This window comes from Ictidomys tridecemlineatus, chromosome 3 (assembly GCF_052094955.1).
Source record: "Ictidomys tridecemlineatus isolate mIctTri1 chromosome 3, mIctTri1.hap1, whole genome shotgun sequence".
Taxonomy (NCBI): Eukaryota; Metazoa; Chordata; class Mammalia; order Rodentia; family Sciuridae; genus Ictidomys; species Ictidomys tridecemlineatus.
Window position 1 is genome coordinate 43,613,708 of NC_135479.1, and position 19,110 is coordinate 43,632,817.

The 19,110-nt window shown below is 37.9% G+C and overlaps 1 protein-coding gene across 1 annotated transcript; it reads right to left on the reverse strand.

Moving 5' to 3' along the window:
• Positions 1 to 681: 681 nt before the first annotated feature.
• On the reverse strand, positions 682 to 14,910 carry Tmigd1 (transmembrane and immunoglobulin domain containing 1). The gene is made up of 6 exons (XM_005327868.4): positions 14,753 to 14,910; positions 12,053 to 12,334; positions 7,253 to 7,531; positions 2,416 to 2,519; positions 1,323 to 1,363; positions 682 to 799 (listed from the first exon to the last, which is right to left on the reverse strand). The coding sequence occupies exons 1-6, from the start codon at positions 14,832 to 14,834 to the stop codon at positions 796 to 798; spliced, it is 792 nt and encodes a 263-aa protein (XP_005327925.1). The 5' UTR covers positions 14,835 to 14,910; the 3' UTR covers positions 682 to 795.
• Positions 14,911 to 19,110: the final 4,200 nt, after the last annotated feature.

A 19,110-nucleotide genomic window follows, 5' to 3' on the forward strand; every position in this document is an offset into this window, starting at 1 on the left:
ATAAATTTTAAGCAAGCTGCAACTTGAAGTTGATATGTATGAGAAAAGTACAGGCTGATTCATAATTAATACACCTAGATCTATGCAAAGGACCATGGAAAAAGAATCAAAAGATGCTTGGAACACACTGGCCAGCTCCCTCCCTTGCTCTTCACACGTTCATTTCCTCATAGAGCTCATCAATTTTGTGACCATGTCAACCATGGTGAAAAGAGAAAAATAAGAACATATGCTGAATTTTTCATAATATTAAACTTATTCCACTTGGAGGACTGTCGTGTACTGAGATTATAATCTTTCTTTAGTCCTAAGACATTTCTTTTATAAAATGACAGTGAAAGTAAGTGATAATTTGCATTTTTTATGTATTTTCTTGGTAATTAAAAAAAGATCACTCTATGTTGTTCCTTCATATTTATTTTAATTTTTTTGGTAATTGGACTGATTTGGGAACTCCAAATGCCTGTTAATATCCTACCTGAAAAAATACAAATCAAATAGTAGATGGTTGTCAATCTAATCGGAACAAATAATTAATTCACATACACTTTAAGGAGAAAACTTAACGAAATCTTACTTTTCATTCTGAACAGCTTTCTCCATAAAATTGTCCCATAAGTATATCAAATTAGTCATAACAACGACTGTTAAGTGATTAATGAAACACTTCATCATAACCTCTGACAATTTGACAGGATTTGAATTTAATAAGAGCAATAAATACAGATGGGACTACATAAATTGAGGAGGTCCTGATGCACAACTCTTCCTCTATTCGATGGCATCTCAGTGTTCTCATCTGAAATGAACCAAGAAATTAATTATAATGATGATCTTAGCAACACACAAAAAAATTCAAAACAAAATCCATCCTTTCTGACGGAGGCTTTTATTCTTGTTACCCCACTACCCGCTTCACATGCGTGGAGCCAAGAGACTAAAGGAGCTCCAAAGAAAGGTAATAATTAGGGTGAAGAATGTAGCTCCTGACCTGGTTGTGAAGCAGTACTACAGCAGTCCGTGGCTCCCCCCAGGGCAGGTCCTCTCAGTCATTTGCTTTGTTTGGCAATACAGTTGCAAAACTATTGGCCAAACTTGCTTAGAGAGTAGGTGTAAGATGTGTTCTTGGTTCTAGGCAACCTTCCAATCTGTCTTACTGTAAAGTGGAGGCAGATTTTCCTGCACGTTCTATTCGCCGCCCCCCCCCCAACCCCTTCACCTTCGTATATCACCCATCTCTGGAAGATTTTGCCCGGAATGACTTAATACTATACCGCTGCTGCCCACTGCTTCGGGAAAGGACCCCAGTCCAGAGTACTTACAAAGCTGTTTCTGTGTGAGGGTCTTTCTCTTTTATGCAAAGCTGAAAGCAAACACAAGAGTAATGAGTTTTCCTACTTTTCTGAGGTCCATGGATAAGTATTTTTAATACATCAAGAAAGCTTAGGGACAGGTGCTGTGGAAATACAGCCACCTCTGCACTGGCTGAGGTCTCATTTCTTTGGTCACTTAAATAGTTTTTATTGAATTTCAAAAAGATGCAACTTTTCATCAGGATGTTTTCAGGACCCCTAATCAGTCAGGTATTTCATATATAGATATCAAATTGCTTTGGATTGGTACAAAGGGTGGGGTGAATTTCTTCTTGGGAGACATTATTGTCCTGAATAACACTTAGTTATGTGTTGCAAAGAGAATGTCCCTTGCTGACTGGTAAGTTCAGCAGAGGGCTTTCCGCCATATCAGCCCTTCTTTGGCACTGAATTAACTGGCAGAATCAAATGCATGCATTAACTTATGCATGCACATACTCTGAATCATGCTAAGCAATGAGGTTAACCATTTGACAATTCCAATCCCAGCCCACTCCAGCTGAAGCATGTGACTGTACTTAAGAGGTAAGCACGTAGATCTCTGAACCCAGAGCAGATGTTCCTCCTTGTGTTTACTTGCTGTACCTCAGACACCATAGCAACAATAAAGGGAAATTTAAAAGGAAGAAAAATCAACTCAAAATCGCCTACCAATTCTTTACCCCTAACACCACAGCTATTTTCATTCAGGCCTTGTCCATATGTACTTCTATTCCTTGTGAAGCAATATTCATTGTAAACACACACACATATGTATATATATATATATATATATATATATATATATATATTTACAATATTTATTCCTTTGAGCAACTTCATTTTAGATCTTACCATAAGAGGAACAGACAAAATTTGTTATAACTCAAGTCATTTATATAGCCAGTTTTCTGGCATTATTTAGGTGACTTTTTTGTGTGGGTGTGTAGTGCTGGGGATCGAACCCAGTGTCTCATGCATACAGAGCACCCACTCTGCCACTGAGTCACACCCCAGCCCTTTAGATGACTTGTTGCCCCAATAGCTCAGAATTCTTAGATACCTTCATTATTCTTTGTCGTCTAGCAAGCAGTCCAAAGCACAGTGTCAGAAAGATGACAACACATGCAGCAATAATGGGTTCTATTGGTACCACCACAGCTTTATCTGTCAGAAAGGCAAACACAGAGAAGAAAAATGAACAATTGAATGCTTCTAATATGTAAGTCCCAGTCATTGTCTCTTGCATTTTTATATATCATCTTCTTAATTAAATCTTCCCAACAATGCCAAAAGGTAGATAAGTACCATTTTACAGACAAGGAAGCAAGGGCTTTGAGAGATCAGTTCCAAAGTCACAAAATAATAAATGGCAGAGGCAGGTTTATGAATTCATTCCTTTATAAAAGAATAATTTATTATAATATGACTAGCTTCCCCAAAGCAAGCAGTCAGGCCACTTTGTGCTTTCTTCATCCACAATTTCTGCCCTAAAGAAAGAAGTAGGCGGAAGTCAATAATTTTTTCTGGCTTTTGAAAAACCAAAAAAAAATTTTAGGTGGTATCTCAGAGCAGGAAAGAAGGGGAAGAAGGTTTTGTGAGTAAGAAGATAAAGGGTGCAGAACTTTCTGGAGAAGGAAAGAGAGAGAAGTCTATGGTCCCTGGGAGTACTAGGGACAATTATATCTTACTGTGAGAGTAGCCTAAAGAAGTGCCAAGACATTATACAAAATGACTGCATGGTGCCTCTAGGGAAATAGAACTCTAAGCCTTTCCAACTTGAGCAAAGATTTTCTCTCTCCCTCCCCCTCGCCCCCCTCATTCCATTCCCTTATTATCTGAGCTCCAGGTAATAACAGAGTTATTTCTCTCATCAGACAGGCATGATGCCTGTGTTTGAAAGCTTTCCAAAAGCCTTTGAAAATATTCACAATCTGGAGGTGAGATGGGGGATAAAGCATTGTCTCCAAAGCATGAAAAGAAAATATGGAAATTAGTAAATTAGTAACCCTGTGCTAACTATAACACAACTGTTAAATATCAATGTTTCAATTTCAAGAATGAAATTAATAACTTATTTATAACAAACTTCAAAATGTATTCAAGTTATAAAGCTCCTTTCAAAATGTTTATGGCAAAAAAAATACTCTTAATGTGCTTTAATATATGTGATATGAGAGGGGAATGAAGTGCTTCAAAGTAGAAGTGTTTAGGGTCAAAACAAAGGTTTCTTTTTTTTTTTTTTTTTTTTTGCCTTTTTGGTACCATGAGTCACAGATTGAACTAGGAGCACTTAACCACTGACTCACATCCCTAGCCCATTTCATTTTTCATTTTGAGATAGGGTTTTGCTAAGTTGCTCAGAGCTTCATTAAATTGCTGAAGTTGGTCTTGAACTTGTGATCATCCTGCCTCAGCCTCCTGAGCAGCTGGGATTACAGGCATGTGCCCTACCACCATGCCTGGCCACAAAAGTTTTTAAGTGACTTTGTCTAAGTCCCCAAATTCCAATGCCATCCAAGGAAGGGAATGGGCTCTGATCATGGCTTAGATAAAATTTTAGGAATTAAGAAAAAAAATAGACTATGCCATTGATTGTACAACTGAGTTTGTGGATTGAGGTGTAATCAGCAAATATTTACTGAGTGGCTAATGTATGTGAGGTGCTGAGATAGAATGGAGCAGAGATGGAAGTTCCTGCCTTCATGGTGCTCATATTCTAAAGAGGGGAAACAGACTGAGATAAGCATTATAAAAGGAATAGGGTCGTGAGAGCATACAAAGGGAGAAAGTTGGGAGGAGGGGAACAGGCAACTTTAAGATACATCTAATCTCAAAGCCAAACCCTATGTGCCTTAATATTATTAAATAGAGTTTATTCCCCCATACCTATATAATGCATTAATCAACTGCCTTTTAATTCATTTTCTTCCTATTATTTGCCCAGCTCCTATGCAGAATAATTTTGGGGGAGCAAATGGATTAAGTATCCTTCATTTCTGCTGTCTCTTAACTGTTTCTAAAATTTTTCATTCCTAAAAAATTATTCTTATGAAGGTGTGGGTCTTTCCAGCCTCTGGAGAAACTGTGTTCAGTGGGTCTTCTTCTAGAAATCTCTGGCTCTGTTAGAGCCAGCTCTGGGACACACTAAGGGGCTTTACCTTACTCAAGGACCCCTCCACTTTGGTGGCAAGGAAAGATGTCAAAACGAAGAGGAAGCAAAGATGATATGATTAGGAAATCAGAATTCAGTCACAGGTTGGAATAATTTTTCTACCAGGATGAATAAAATGAAGCCACATGTAACAGCTTCCATTCCACAAACAAGCTGAAAACCATCTGAGCCCCTGGATTCTAAGTTTCTGTTGGAAATGATTTTGACAAACATAACTGCACCTCTCCTCTTGTTCTGCTTTTATGCTCTCCTTTGTAACCAGACTTGGTATCTCTACCTCTCGCATCCATTGTGGTAAAATAATTTCAGCACATGGGCTTAAGAAAGACTTCCTGATGCTGAGCATGGTGGCACATGCCTGTAATCCCAGCTACTTGGGAGCTGGAGGCAGGAGGATCCCAAGTTCCAGGTCAATTTGAGCAATGTATGAGACCCTGACTCAAAAACTAAAAATTAAAAAAAAAAAAAAAAAGGGTGGGGGTAAGGATGTAGTTTAGTAGTAGAGTGCCTGCCTAGCATGTGCAAGGCCCTGGATTTGATCGCCAGCACCACACAAACACACACACACACACATACATACACACACACACACACACACACACACAACACAACTCTATGATGTCATTTCTGGCTTTGCATGGCTTCATTTAGAAACTACCCCACTGAGCAATGAAGCTGGGAGAGCCTCGTGGAAAACTTGGCACTGAGCCTCGGCACCAGCAGCAGAGGGCTTGTGTTATGAAGGCAGCCAACAGCCAGGGAAGTAACAAAGCAAGAAGAAATAAGAAAAACAAGTTGGTTTGGAAGAGCTCCACCCAAAACAAGTCTCTGCCCACCCGAAAGGCAATTTGCTGATTGCCACACAAGTTGTATGGGATATATATATATATTTTTCCCCCTGTGGCATAGAGCAATTACAATTTCTTTTTAACCAAAAGGAATGATATCATTCCCTAGCTTTCAAGTGTGGTCTTACAGCCAGATAGGATGACAAGGCATGAGACCCATACTACACTGCTTATGTGGCCCTGGGGAGGTAAAAAGCCACAAGTTTTAAGCCAAACCCTATGTGCCTTAATAAAAAAAAATTTAAAAAAAAACCCTTTCAAGGTTTCTCTCCTATGGGTACCTAGATTATTTGTGAGTCTGGTTTTTAAAGCAAATAGTCCCTAGGCATACTATCACTGCTCTGCAGGACAAATTGCTGAACAGTCACAATGATGGGCAGTCAACCAACAGCAACTCTTCCCATCGGCCGCTCCCTTCATGTCCTGACCACCCCTGCTGGGCCGCAAGAGGAAATAAGAATACATCAGTACTGGGTACATCAGTCCATCATTTCTGGCAGGGGTTCAAGTTGGCTTCCTGGGAACTGGCAACAGTAGCAATGAGTAGGTACAAGGAAGCAAATGACAAAGTGAATAATGTTCTAACAAGATTTAGGAGCCTTAGCTTGTCTGGCTGCTTCTTGCATACTGGCCTGAGACCAGAGAATGTGTGCATGAGCATTTTCTTCATCTGCTACATTAGGTATCTCGTGTTTCTCTTTTGGTCTGAAATATGAGGAGGGAAAAATATTTGGAGCTTCATTTGTTCTCTGTTATTGCAGGGGTGATAAACCTGAGTAGCTATAACTGGATGCAGTGGCACATGCCTATAATCCCAGCAGCTCAGGAGGCTGAGGCAGGAGGATCAAAAGTTCAAAGCCAGACCCAGAAACTTACAGAGGCCCTACGCAACTGAGTGAGACCCTGTCTCTAAATAAAAAAAAATTTTAAAAAGAGTTGGGGATGTGGCTCACTGATTAAGCACCCCTGGGTTCAATCCTTGGCAACAACATTAATAACAAAAATATGGGTAAATGAAACAAAAATCCAAGAGAAAGATTTTTTTTTTTTTGCCTTCAATTTTTCCCATTCCCTCTGCTGACAAACTTATAGGTTTGGATTTAAGAGTGAGGAGTGGTTTTAGAGATCCATTTTTAAAAAAATAACTAGATAATCAGCATCTTTCTTCTGAGTGTTTCTGACTTCTCTTCTGTTTGTCATTAGGCTGGTAACTCAAAGATCAGTGTGTCTCACCTTGCTGCCCAAGACAATTTGTGGAAATTCTCTTCCCTTAAAGTCCATCAGCCAGCATGGTGACACATGCCTGTAATTCCAGCAGTTTGGGAGGTTGAGGCAGAAGGATCATGAGTTCAAAGCCAGCCTCAGCAAAAGCAAGGCACTAAGCAACTCAATGAGACCCTGTCTCTAAATAAAATACAAAATAGGGCTGGGGATGTGACTCAGTGGCCGAGTGCCCCTGAATCCAATCCTGGTACTCCCCATGCCCTAAAAAATAAAAAAGCCAATCAAAATTGCTTTCTACATTTGGTTCTAGCAAGGACCTTCTGGTATGGAAGAGCATAATTCCCCTAAAAGGACTGACTGGAATTCTTAATGGGCAATTCCTTAGATGGGGCTATTTCTCCAAAGAATAGATTCATCATTTGTTGTCATCAAAAATATTTTTAAAAGATATTTATTTTTTAGTTGTAGTTGAATACAACATCATTAATTAATTAATTAATTTTTATGTGGTGCTGAGGATTGAACCCAGGGCCTCTCCTGTGCTAGGTGAGCGCTCTATCGCTGAGCCACAACACCAGCCCCCCCAAAGTTATGTACTGAGACTCTATTATGAGTTTTTCTCCATGCTGGATATTGCTTAAAAAGAGAGTTACCTTTAACAATCAGGTGAAAGTCCAAGGTCTCCATTTTCAGAGGTGAATTTGCAATACAGCTGTAGGTTCCATTGTCAGATTTCTTGACTTTGCTGATGGACAGCTGAAGAGACTCGCTTGTCTGTTGGATTTGGTGGTGGTTTTTCTCTAAAGTCAGGATGTTATTGTTTTTGTACCACATCATTTGAGCCTGGGGGTTGGATTTCACATTGCAAACCAAGTTCACATTGCTGTCTTCTTCAACTGTTTGGAAGTCATTTCCACTTAGGAGAGGAGGAACTGGAAGATTCAAGCATTTAAGTTTAATTAGAAACATAAGCCGTAGTTTACCCATGTTCAAGGTCTTCCTTCAGCCTTTCTCTTGTAGTCATTCAGAAATGTATTGAGTTCCTACTTTGTGCTCAGCATGGGCTAGGAAATAAAGATACAGTGATAAACAACACACTTAAGTTCTAAACCTCCTAGAACATTTAGTGTGGAGAAGACAAATGATGAAACAGTATGCAATTATAAACATAGTGTATATGCTAATGAGTCTGTCCTGACTGGACAATTTGTAATAACTTAAGACTATAAGCCTTGGGTCTGTGCTTTCTGAGGGTAAATATAATAAACTAGGCTGTGCTAGTATTGGATGAAACAGTGTGATACTAAGAAGACAGGCATTAGTGTTTGTTAGTCCTAATTCCATCTACACCACTTACTTGTGACTTTGAGATAGTTATTCAACTATTAAGGTCTCAGTTTCCTCATCTAAAAAAAATGGGATGATAATACCTAGCTCATAAGTTGCTGTGAAGGTTGAACGAGATAATCCCTGTGAAGAATTTACTGTAGTGCTAGCTATTATTATTATTGTGGTGATGGTATTTCTGAAGGCAGTATTCACACCCTCTTATTTTTGCATTTTATCTAGCTACATTTTTCCTGGCCAAATAGATAGTTATTGTACCAGGGATTGAACTCAAGGACACTTAACCATTTAACTCAGCCCTTTTTATTTTTTATTTTGAGACAGGGACTTGCTAAGCTGTTTGGGGCCTCACTATATTGCTGAGACTGCCTTTGAACTTGCAATCCTCCTGCCTCAGCCTCCAGAGCTGCTGGGATTATAAGCATGCACCACTGCACCTGGCTACGGCCACATATTTTCCAATGCATATTTGCATTTCTTCAATGATCCTCTAGAAATAATGCCCTCCACCCAGAAGATATTCTGGTCCCAGCAGTTCTGGCATCAATGGAAGGTTAGTGAGTCCCTCTCATCCCTCTGTGTAGGTTACTCCTTACTCCTTCCATAAGAACAGTTGTAGACCCATAGATAGTCCAACACATTTACTATATCTTTAACAAATAATTCCAATCCTCACCCTCCACCAAAGTTTTCCAACATCCAGGGGGAGAAACAGCTGAGCTAACATTCCCCTCTTTTCTTTAACTTTCCCCAACTACAACTAAAAAATAAATAACTAGAACAGTCCCTTGCATTTTCTGGCAAAGGTGCAAAAGATTAATAAAATGGTTAAAGAGTGGGCAGTAGGAAGGAGGTAGACATGGAGAAGAAAAAAGGAGCTTGTATAATCTGCACACTGAATAATTAGACCCTGAGTAGGCTGCACTATTAATAACTTTCTCAGAAGAATGACATTTTGTTGCTCTTTGGAATGAGCTTGAGTTCTATATCCATATCCAACAAGAATGTTATATGGTATTCAGATATGTAGGAAGCTGCTGGAATAGTGAACACAACTACCAAATAGGACAGTTTCATTTGTGGACAGATCCCATTAGTTATTTCTTTTAATTTAGCTATTTAAGCCCAATGTTTAAGCATATCATCTATGCAGAAATGCTCCCTTTAAAAAAAATCAGTGCATTTCAAATAAATCTAAAATCCTCTTTGACTCTGGTCTGGTCCCTTTCTGACTCCCCAGAGATATCCACTGCTATGAATTTGGGATAAATCTTTCCAGATCTTTTTTTAAAAAGTAATTTTCTACACATATAATGTCCACATAGGAGAAAAAAATGTATTTTTAGGAGCATGGGAAACATTTACATAAAAGACTTAATTCTCTTATTAACTTGCATGTTTTTGAGATATACTCACAATGAATCACACACACAAAAAAAAACCTAGCTCACTGCTTTTAGAGTGCTGTAGTATAAAACATGACTATTTTATTTTACTGTGACGGGCATTAGATGGTTTAATTTAAAAATGGTAAATAATACTACAATAAAAGTATCCTTACACATGTCTTTGTATGCACAAGTACATGCTTTTATCCACAGTTAATGTCTAAAAGGAGAAATGTCATATCACAGGGTAGGCATACTTTAAATTTTGATAGATATTGCAAAAGAGAGATTATCAATTTATACTTTGTGCAACAGCAAATTAAAGAAACTGTTTTTCTATACTCTTCTCCAAATAGCATATTATCCAGGCTCCAATCAATTGTTTGTTTTTTTTGTTGTTGTTGTTGTTGCTGTTGTTTGTTTGTTTGTTTTACTTTTGGTGCTGGAGATTGAACCCAGGACCTCAAACATGCTGAGCACGTGCTGTACCACTGTGCTACACTCCAGCCCCTACTTAGTTCTTGCTCGGCTATTTACAACACTAATAATACTTCCTTTAGAGAGTACATAATATTCTTGTCACATTTATAAACTCATTTTGGTTTATTGGTTGATGAGTCTGTGTCAATTATTATCACTATGAATCATTGACCAGTTGGTTACATATATATGTAGCAACAATGATATTTAAAGGTTGTTATAAAGATGATTTTAAAAGCAATTTGAGGCTGGAAAAGGAAAACAATTTCTTGAAGCCACCAAATCGTATTATTGACATTGTTGCCATGTCTCCCTTAAGAAGATACCATGCGGAAAGCAGTAAATTAGGAGGTTGGGGATTCATATTCTGTTCTCAGCGCCCACTGTGATTTGGGGCCCCAATCTGGGCTTCAATTTTCTCATCTGTCATTTCATAAAGCTGAATTACAAAACCACCAATATCCTCTGATAGCCTTGGCTTCTTTATCAAAGTAGCCAAGACATAGCTTGCTAAAAGTTACATTTTACTAGTGTGAGTAAGGCCATGAATTTGATCCCCTGAACCACCACCACCAAAAAAAAAAAAAAAAAAAAAAAGAAAAGAAAAGAAAAAAAAATACATCTTATCAATTCTTTGCAAATAAAAAACAAAGCTTGGGAACCCACAAATGATTCACTCAGGAAACTCAAAGTGCAGGATGTCAGAATTTTCTAGAGCTAAATTACTCAGCATTTTCTCCACTCATGTATTTGGGATTACAGAAAAGTTGGTTGAGCTCATTGGATCAAGTAAGTTTGACTTTTATTACTATGTTGCAAATTGAGAGCTCCTTCTACCAAACCTTACCACACCCCACCTCACACCATTGTCCTACTCTACATGGTGCTTCACAATCTCAACCACACCTCCCCTGGTAGAACCAGCTTTCCACTGATACAAACCATACAAGTGCCTATTTAGTATCATTGGATTGTTCCCCTAAACTTTGTATTTAGTTCCAACAATGGGATATTAAGTCTTTGAAGAGCTTCATATTTTCTGGTTTTGTTTTGCAGTGCTGGGGATGGAACACTGCCACTGAGCTGCATCCCCAACCCAGTACTTTTTGGATTTTAAAGAGATATTAAATGATCCCCAGGAAAGGTATTTCTAAACACAACACAAAAGCTAAATACCGACAAAGAGGGAGCTGGGGTTGTGGCTCAGCGGTAGAGTGCTTGCCTAGCACATTCGAGGCCCTGGGTTCAATCCTCAGCACCACACAAAAATAAATAAATAAACATATTGTGTCCAACTAAAAATAAATATTAAAAAAACAACAAAAAAGGATTGGTAATTTTAAATATATAAATGTGAAAATGTTCAATATGACAAAAAAAAAGCTATGAAATATATTAAAAATAGGTAGCAGCCAAACATAGTATTACATGCCCGTAATCCTAGTGATTTGGGAGGCTGGGTCAGGAGAATCTCAAGTTTTGAGGCCAACCTCAGCAACTTAGTAAGACCCTGTCTAAAATAAAAAATAACAAAATGACTGGTGATGGCTGGGGATGTGGCTCAAGCGGTAGCACACTCGCCTGGCATGCGTGCGGCCCGGGTTCGATCCTCAGCACCACATACCAACAAAGATGTTGTGTCCGTCGAGAACTAAAAAATAAATATTAAAAAAAAAAAAATGACTGGCGATATATATCACTGATAGAGCACCCTTGGCTTCAATCCCCAGTATCAAATAAATAAATAGGAGCAATACTTACCATCCTAATTGGCAAAAGTTTTATGTTATAAAAATTAATAACAAAAAAATTAATGATGGGGCTGTGGTTGTAGCTCAGTGCCTAGCATGTGTGGGGCACTGGGTTTGATCCTCAGCACCACATAGAAAATTAACTAAATAAATAAAATAAAGGTATTGTGTTCATTTACAACTAAAAAAAAAAAGAATGAAAGAGAAAGAATGCAAATATTCCAATAGAAAAATGGTTAAAGGATATCAGCAGGCATTTCACAGAAAAGAAACACTAATAACTAATACATTCTTAACTGAAAAAATTAAAAGAATATTTCAAAGGAGACCAGCAGAGACTCGGTGCTGGTGAAGGTGTGGGGAAGTAGGCACTCTCGTGCCTTGTTGTGGGGGCATAAATTGGACCATTTGGCAAAATCAAGACCTCGATTTCAACTACCATTTAATGTAGTGCAGTCACATGATTGATTCTTTTCCCTTCACTCACAAGTAACATTCAGTACCACTGAGACAGACACCGTCTGATCCCTCTGCAGCTTGCAGGTAAAATTGACTCCATGGTCATTTTCACTGATGGAGGAGACACAGACAGAACTGGAGTTGATATTGTTTCCAGGTTTCAAGTCCACTCTCCCATCTTCTCTATACCAGAGAAGTTCTTCGTCTCTTGTGTGGTTTTGAACAACACACTCCAGAGATGCTTGGAAGCCACGTTGAGTATCCAGAACATAGTTTTCCGTTTTACCATTCACAGTTAAAACGGAACTACCTGGGAGTATAGGAAGATACATATTAAGGTATGCCGAGTGAACAACCTAGAATATTCATCAATAGGGGATTGGTTAAATAAATTAAGTTACATCAGTGCAACAAAATGTCCTCTCAACCATTAAAAATAGTCCTATTGATCTATGTGACTTTACAAGGAATAGATTCATAATGTATTATTCATTAAAAAGAAAATGATTAAAAATGGTGATTGGGCTGGGGGTATAGCTCAGTTGGTAGAGTGCTTGCCTTGCATGCATAAGGCCCTGGGTTCAATCCCCAGCATCACAAAAAACAACAACAAAAAATGGTGGTCATCAAACTTTGCTGCACTTTGAAATCACCTTCAGCTCTATATGTGTGTGTGTGTGTGTGTGTGTGTGTGTGTGTGTGTGTGTGTGTGTGTGTTACTTGGAATCCAGGGCCTCAACATGCTAAGCAAAGCACCCTACCACTGAGCTATATTCCCAGCCCCTTTAATTTTTTTTTTTTTTTTTTTACTTTGAGACAAGGTCTTGCTAAGTTGCCCAAACTGGCCTTGAACTTGTGATCCTCTTGCGATTACAGGCATGCATCACCATGCCTAGCTCACCTGGAGATTTTTTATAAAGTCTTGATGCCAGACTTTCATCACCAGACAGCCAACCGATTGACATGAGTACAGGCTGGGCAATGGACTTTTAATTTTTATTTTTTACTTAATTTTTTACTTTTTAAAAATAAATATTTTTCCAGATTTTTAAATTTGTGCATACTAATTATACCTAATAGTAGGATTCACTGTTACATATTTTAAAAATGCACACAATATAACAATATTAATTTGTTCAATTTTATTCCCCAGGCATTGGGCTTTTTTAAAGCCCTTCACTCCAGGTAATTCTAATGTGCAGTGACATTTAAGAACTACTGAATTAAAAACCAGAATATACAGAATAATCCCCAAATGATCCTATATACATATATATGTATATATAAATAAATATATACCCATTGTGTGTGTATATAGATACATATATGTAATCTATATATTTATGGGGAAAAGCTTGAGAAGAAATCTTACATATATTGACCAGGATTTTTAAAGTAGAGAAAAAAAAATCAGAGAAGTACTTATCAGACTTAATTCGTTTAATTCAGGGGCTAGCAGTAGGAAAGTAAGGGAGTGGAAATAGGGAAATAAAAAGGAAAAAGCACTATAGCAAAGTGGAAAATTATTTAAGGCATAACATTAGGTGAAAAGGCAGAATATGCATTAAATCTCTGATAATTACCACAAGTGTATCAAAATTGAATATGCATAGTAGCAGAAAATGGCTTGAAACTGCTTTTCTGATCACATAATGAGATTATAGACAAATTTGTTCTTGCATTTCTGATGTTTTGACACTGTTTTGGCAGTGAGTAAAATAAAAAGATGTTTAAATAGTAATTATTTGAGGTATAGACAAGTTTTTTTCTGGGGTGAGTGATCAGGATATATAGCACTTGTTTTTCCCCTCCAGCTCTAATTTTTAGAAATCCCTTCATTATGTGGCAATAATTGTGAATTTCAGCTTTGATTTTCCTGGTTCAGAAGAAAATAACAAAAGTTAGAATTTTAACTGCCATAATCCTGCCCCCCCTCATAATATATGTTAATATATTCTGCAAATATTGTCCTTTTTATTTTGGATTGAATCCAGGGCAAGCATTCTAACACTGAGCTAAAGCCCCAACCCTAATTTGTCTTTTAAAAAGCATAAGCCTTTGGTAAAAATAATGGGATTGTGGCTTACTATCAAAATGTTGAATGGTTACCTCTGGATAATGGGATTTCAGGGAATTTTTACTTTTTTTTTTTTTTTTTTTTTGGCAATGCTAGGGATTGAATTCATGACTTTGGACATGCTAGGCAAGCACTCTCCCACTAAGTTACATTTGAAGCCCTTCTTTATTCTTTTATAGAGTACCTAATTTATTTTTAATTTTTTGGCATTTGGAATTGAAGCCAGGGCCATACACATACTAAGTACTCTACCATTGAGCCCTTTGCCTCATTTCTAGTACCATGATTATGTACTTCTTTTAAAATACAGAGATGGAAGAAGCTATTTCCAGTTGGGGGTGGGAGAAAATTGCAGAAAAGACTCTCCTGTATGTTCAAATGAGATTACTGAAATGCATTAAAATGTAGGGACAGTTCAGCCCTGACTCTGGAGAGAATAAGGTACTTCGCCTTGTCTTGTACTATCAAAACCACAAAACCAATATTTTTCCACTTAATTTTTTATTATGTTGTCTGTCATTTGTACTGAGTCATACCAACTGTGTACATTCCAAATTGGAATTCAAGGATGTACTCAATATCCATCCATCAGGTTTTTAATCTGAAATTTTTTCTTTATCGAAAAAGAAGCCAAAGAGAATATTAACTTACTTGTTATCTCTCGTGGCAAAAATAAAATTGTTGTGAGGAGTAATATGTACACTTGCATTAGACTGCTGCTTTTCTGTGCCATCCTTAATGAACTCAGGTCGGATCTGCTATGGGAAAAGAATGCAGTTGGTTCTGTACTTTGGTCTACAATGAGTTTATGAACCTTCTTCCTGTCTACGAGGCATTTAAAATAGAGTCCCAGATGAGTCATCCCAGCTATAACGGTACTACTTTTAGTTTTTAATTAAACAACTCTGTTCTGATTAAGTTCAAAGTACTTTTAGTATTAAGAAAAAATTTTTTTCAGGCAACAAAAGGAAAACCACAAGGAAATAGGCCATAAGATATGGGGCAGCCCTGGGGGAAAATAAAAACCAATCTTCCCTAGAGAAATTGACAGAACAACATTTTAACAGAAAGAGAAATGAAATTTCCTTCATTCTCAGATGGGCCTTACTAAACAAAGTAACTTGTTTTGAAAGACTTTCTTGATTATCTTTGATCATTTTGTTCTCTGGACAAAAGGAGTTTTGTTCTGTTTCTTCGGTACTGAGGATTGAACCTAGAGCACTTAACCATTGAGCCACATCCCCAGCCCTTTGTATTTTGTATTTTTATTTATTTATTTATTTAGTACTGGGGATTGAATCCAGGGGTGCTTAACCATTGAGCCACATCCCAAGTCTTTTTTTTTTTTTTAAAGAAAGAGTGAGAGAGGAGAGAGGAGAGAGGAGAGAGAGAGAGAGAGAGAGAGAATTTTTAATATTTTTATTTTTTAGTTCTCGGCGGACACAACATCTTTGTTGGTATGTGGTGCTGAGGCTCGAACCCGGGCTGCACGCATGCCAGGCGAGCGCGCTATCGCTTGAGCCACATCCCCAGCCCCAACCCAAGTCTTTTTAAAACAAACTTTTAAAATAAAATTTTAAAAGCGATAGCGCGCTCACCTGGCATGCGTGCAACCCGGGTTCGAGCCTCAGCACCACATACCAACAAAGATGTTGTGTCCGCCAAGAACTAAAAAATAAATATTAAAAATTTTCTCTCTCTTTAAAAAAAAAAGTTTGAGACAAGGTCTCTTTAAATTGCTCAGGGCCTCACTAGATTGCTGAGGCTGGCTTTGAACTTGACATCCTTCTGCCTCAGCCTCCTGAACTGCTGGGATTTAAGGCATGCACAACCATGCCCAGCTTCCTAGAGAGTTCTTAAAACCATTCCAAATCCTAAGGACTTGAATGTGCATGGTCAGAAAGGATTCAATTGAAAAATGGCGCCTATAGTTTTAAATGATGTTAATGTCTTTGCAGCTCCCCTCTAAATACTTTTCCCTCTTAACCCAGTATGGACTAAAATTAATAAATAATCAAGGTCTCCTTTTTTCCCTTTTTCTGTGCATTTGCTCTTGCATTCTTCTCCCTAAAATGTTCTCTTTTTCTGTCTTGGAAAAATATATGTATCCATTACTTCAATAGTACTACTACAGGGCTGGGGTTGTGGCTCAGCAGTAGAGCACTCGCCTAGCACATGCGAGGCCCTGGATTTGATCCTCAGTACCACATAATAAATAAATAAAGGTATTATGTCCAACTACAACTAAAAAATAAATATTTTTTTTTAAAAAAAAATAGTACTACTACACTTTACCATTTAGCTACAGCCCTAACAATACTAGGAATGTAGCTCAATGGTAAAGCACTAGCAAATGCAAGGCCCAGGGTTCAACCCCCAGCACCACAAAAAGAAAGAAAGAGAAAGAAAGTAAAGAAAGGAAGGAAGGAAAGAAGAAAGAAAGAGTACTGCTATTAGTAAAAACACATATGGAAGGTCATCCATGCAATGGACACTGTGCTAAACATTTCACATACATTCCTTAATCACAATCAAGTACACAACCACCACCATCTTGTGGTAGTTTCTAAAGGTTTAGAGAAAAGATGCATTTTTTTTCAAGATTCCCCAAAATAATAAATGTCAAAGTGAAGATTCAAGCCCAGGGCTGGGGATGTGGCTTAAGCGGTAGCGTGCTTGCCTGGCATGCGTGCGGCCCAGGTTCGATCCTCAGCACCACATACCAACAAAGATGTTGTGTCTGCCAAAAACTAAAAAATAAATATTAAAAAATTCTCTCTCTCTCTCTCTCTTAAAAAAAAAAAAGATTCAAACCAGGACTCCCAAGACCATATTCTGAAGTACCCTTATGCCTAGATTAATATTCTCTTCCTTTAAAAGTTGCTGTTAATCCTTTTCAATCCCTGGCTACTTCATTAACTTAAGCAATTTAGACTTTTTCCCCCTTGACCTGACCATTAGCTGTCAAAAACTGGAAAGTACCCAGGACTACTTTGGGTATCATAGATCTTCCCCAGTCCCAGGCTTGTCCTGACAGGAACAAGTTTTATCCCTGCCCGGCAATCTCTTTCTGACTGGCAGGTCTGTATTAATCTTTTAAAATAATATATGATTATTACTAATATTGATTCTTTTGTAATTTAAAAATTTTGTCAAATATATTTCTATCACACAGTTATAATAGTGATGATTTCAGAATTTGGTCATTAGTAGAGCTTTCTCAAACACTCTCCACTATAAATACTCAATAAAACCTGGAAGTGTGGGCTTCTTGGCAGATCTTCTCCACCCCCCACGGAAGTGGAGAATTGATACCATAGCTTTCCTTAAACTCCACTAAGACACCAGTTTTTCAAAATGAATTTCCCTCACTTGTCTCTCTATCTGTTCTTCAAGACAGGCTTACCACTTACCGGCTGAGCACTGAAAAGTTGATTATCTTGCCTGACTGATCCTCTGCCCCGGAACCCTGAATTCTTTCCCTGTTACTATCCTTTATAATCCTTGAATTTAAACATTTTATGACAGTAGGGTCAAATAAATTAGATAAGTTGAGTTCAAAGTCTGTATCTCTTTATGGATGCTTAGCGAAGACAGTAATTGGAAAAGACATCTTCTTAAGATCTAAGTTCTCCTGTGTACCTAGGTTTCTAGGTGGGGCAGGATATTGCTAACACGGGTGTATTGTTTCAAGGAAGCCTGAACTTGTGCAAAAGTTTGTAGCACATCTTGCCGAACTCATAATCAAGTGGGATGACTATGCTTTGACAATCTGATAGCCTGGGGGTTGTGATGGGACAAGTCCTAGGAGAGGTTTGACTTTTGCAACAGACAACATACTGGAAAATTCCACAGAACTTAAATAATGTTGGAAAAGTATTACTTGCCTGGGTAACCTGGGCACAATGTATAAGCTGTGCCAAGCCAAGGATAGTTTTAGCTCCTGAGGCTTTCACCTGATTGGGGAATCCTTACATTATATTTTTAAGAATTAGTAATTGGGGATAACTTATTTTGCTGATAAAAATACATATGTTTGTGATATTATTACCAATGCAAATATAATCTGCCAAATACAATTGTTTCCATTTATTAAAAAATAGAAGAATATTTATGTTTATTCACACATTTTAATACATTAGATAAGCGCACCAGAGACCTGATTCTTACTAGCTGTAAGACTTCAAAAAGTTATGAGCTTCTCTATGAGCTTCAGCTTCATCAATACAATGGTGATAATAATAGTTCCCTCCCTACAGAGTCACTGTGAGGAGTAAATGAAATGGAACATGTAAAACCGCTTCACAATAAGCTCTTATTAAGTAGTAACTATTTATTATTATTATTAATATTATTATGATAGGCGGGTAGGGCATAATAAATAAGCACAGCCTCACTATGACATTGCTCAAGTAAGGATTATCACTGAGAGCAACTCCTGTTGGCTGGGGCCAAGCTCCCATTAAAGCAGGTATTGAGTTTGCTTCTCTATAGATCCAAGAGCAGTGTGTTTTATTATTGTCATTTAAAAATGAATTTGGCAAGCTAGGGTCTGGGGCTCAGTGGTAGCACACTTGTCTGGCATGTGTGAGGCACTGGGTTCCTTTCTCTGCACCACGTATGAATAAATAAATAAAGGACTATCAACAACTTAAAAAATATTTTTAAAAAAATGAATTTGGCCATGGACAGATGTCTTTGTTCTTGGTTCCTCCAAAGCAGAACCTGAGACAAAGCTTTGGGTGCAGATAATATATTTTAAAGTGATCTCAGGAAGCATAAGTAAGTAAGAAGATAGAGAAGGGAGGAAAACTAATAAAGGATGTGTTAATGAACAAATTAGTGCTGTCAGCAATTCTCAATATGGAGCCTTTGACGCGTTCTGTAGAACACATCTCACGATGGAAGGGAGCTTGGGTATTTATCCAACAACTTCTTTCTTGCCTTGGAGTGTTGACTCCCCAGCACCTTCAGCTTGCCCTCTGAGGGACAGTGTACTCTCTCAAGCC